General features: G+C 41.4%; 1 protein-coding gene across 1 annotated transcript in view; it reads right to left on the minus strand.

Moving 5' to 3' along the window:
- TMC6 (transmembrane channel like 6) overlaps positions 1 to 1,007 on the minus strand; it is a 55,470-nt gene that overhangs the window by 23,135 nt on the left and 31,328 nt on the right. Inside the window, exon 18 of the mRNA XM_018572833.1 lies at positions 34 to 210. Within this exon, the coding sequence (XP_018428335.1) occupies positions 34 to 210 (177 nt within the window). The remainder of the gene's footprint in view (positions 1 to 33; positions 211 to 1,007) is intronic.

Raw genomic sequence — 1,007 nt, forward strand, 5'->3', positions numbered from 1 at the left:
CCCACAGACTCAGTTACCCCGCCACAGACTCACAGCAGGACTGCAGACGCCACGAATATGAACAACGTGTTCTCCCAGAGGTAGTGGTGGATCCAGCTGACCCAGCTCAGGCGAGGGTTCAAGACTGCCAGCTGCCTGATGTAAACTTTGCCGGCATCGTACATTGTGCTGAGAGATCGGAAGGGGCCGCAGGATTTCGAGGGTGTTACCCTGTAAAAGAGAGCGGGTGATGTCACTGCACCTGATATGAATAGGAGTTTGCAGTAGTTAATACACAATATTTGTCTTTATTTGTTAAAAAAAAACAACAACCCCCTTCCCCCCAAAAAACAGATATAAAAAACATCAATTAAACCCCTTCGCTTACAATATCCACATGAATGTTCCCCGGCAGTGTGCCACCGTGTTGTGGATACGATAATGTTCTCCCTTTAAGAATAACCATGGACAGGTATGCCGGTCTGGCGGCTCTCAATCACGGCTGTTGCCACTGATAGCTCCAGTCCCTACTATTGATTGACAACCAGAATGGTTCCTGATCACGTGATCACATGCAGGCCGGGGGCTTTAGCCTGCATGTGGCAGTGTGCACCTGTTTAACAGTGTGACTGTCAGATTCAATTACAGTATGAAGAAAATAATAATAAATTAGTAATAAGAAATATAGTTTTTTTTAGCACGTTTCCGTATTTGTCATGTCAGCCTATAATAATAGAAACCAGAGTAGGGTTTTTTTAAAAAGTGTACCAAATAAAAGCCTTATACGCTCTAAAGAATGTAGATATGTGTGTGTATATATATATATAAAAAATTATGATTTAGGTATAGGAATTAATCATAGTTAAATTGGCCCCAAAACCTAAACTGTTTCTCTATAAGCAAATGAAAAATGTAAAGTATTACCTGCATTGCCATCTACTGGTGTACCTTAGTACTGCAGCCTGATTATTTAGATCGAGACAGAGTTTTATGCATAAAGTTGAGTTCTTTATCAAAAGAGCTCGGCC

Source organism: Nanorana parkeri, unplaced genomic scaffold (genome assembly GCF_000935625.1).
Source record: "Nanorana parkeri isolate BGI_ZX_2015 unplaced genomic scaffold, ASM93562v1 scaffold2145, whole genome shotgun sequence".
Lineage (NCBI taxonomy): Eukaryota > Metazoa > Chordata > Amphibia > Anura > Dicroglossidae > Nanorana > Nanorana parkeri.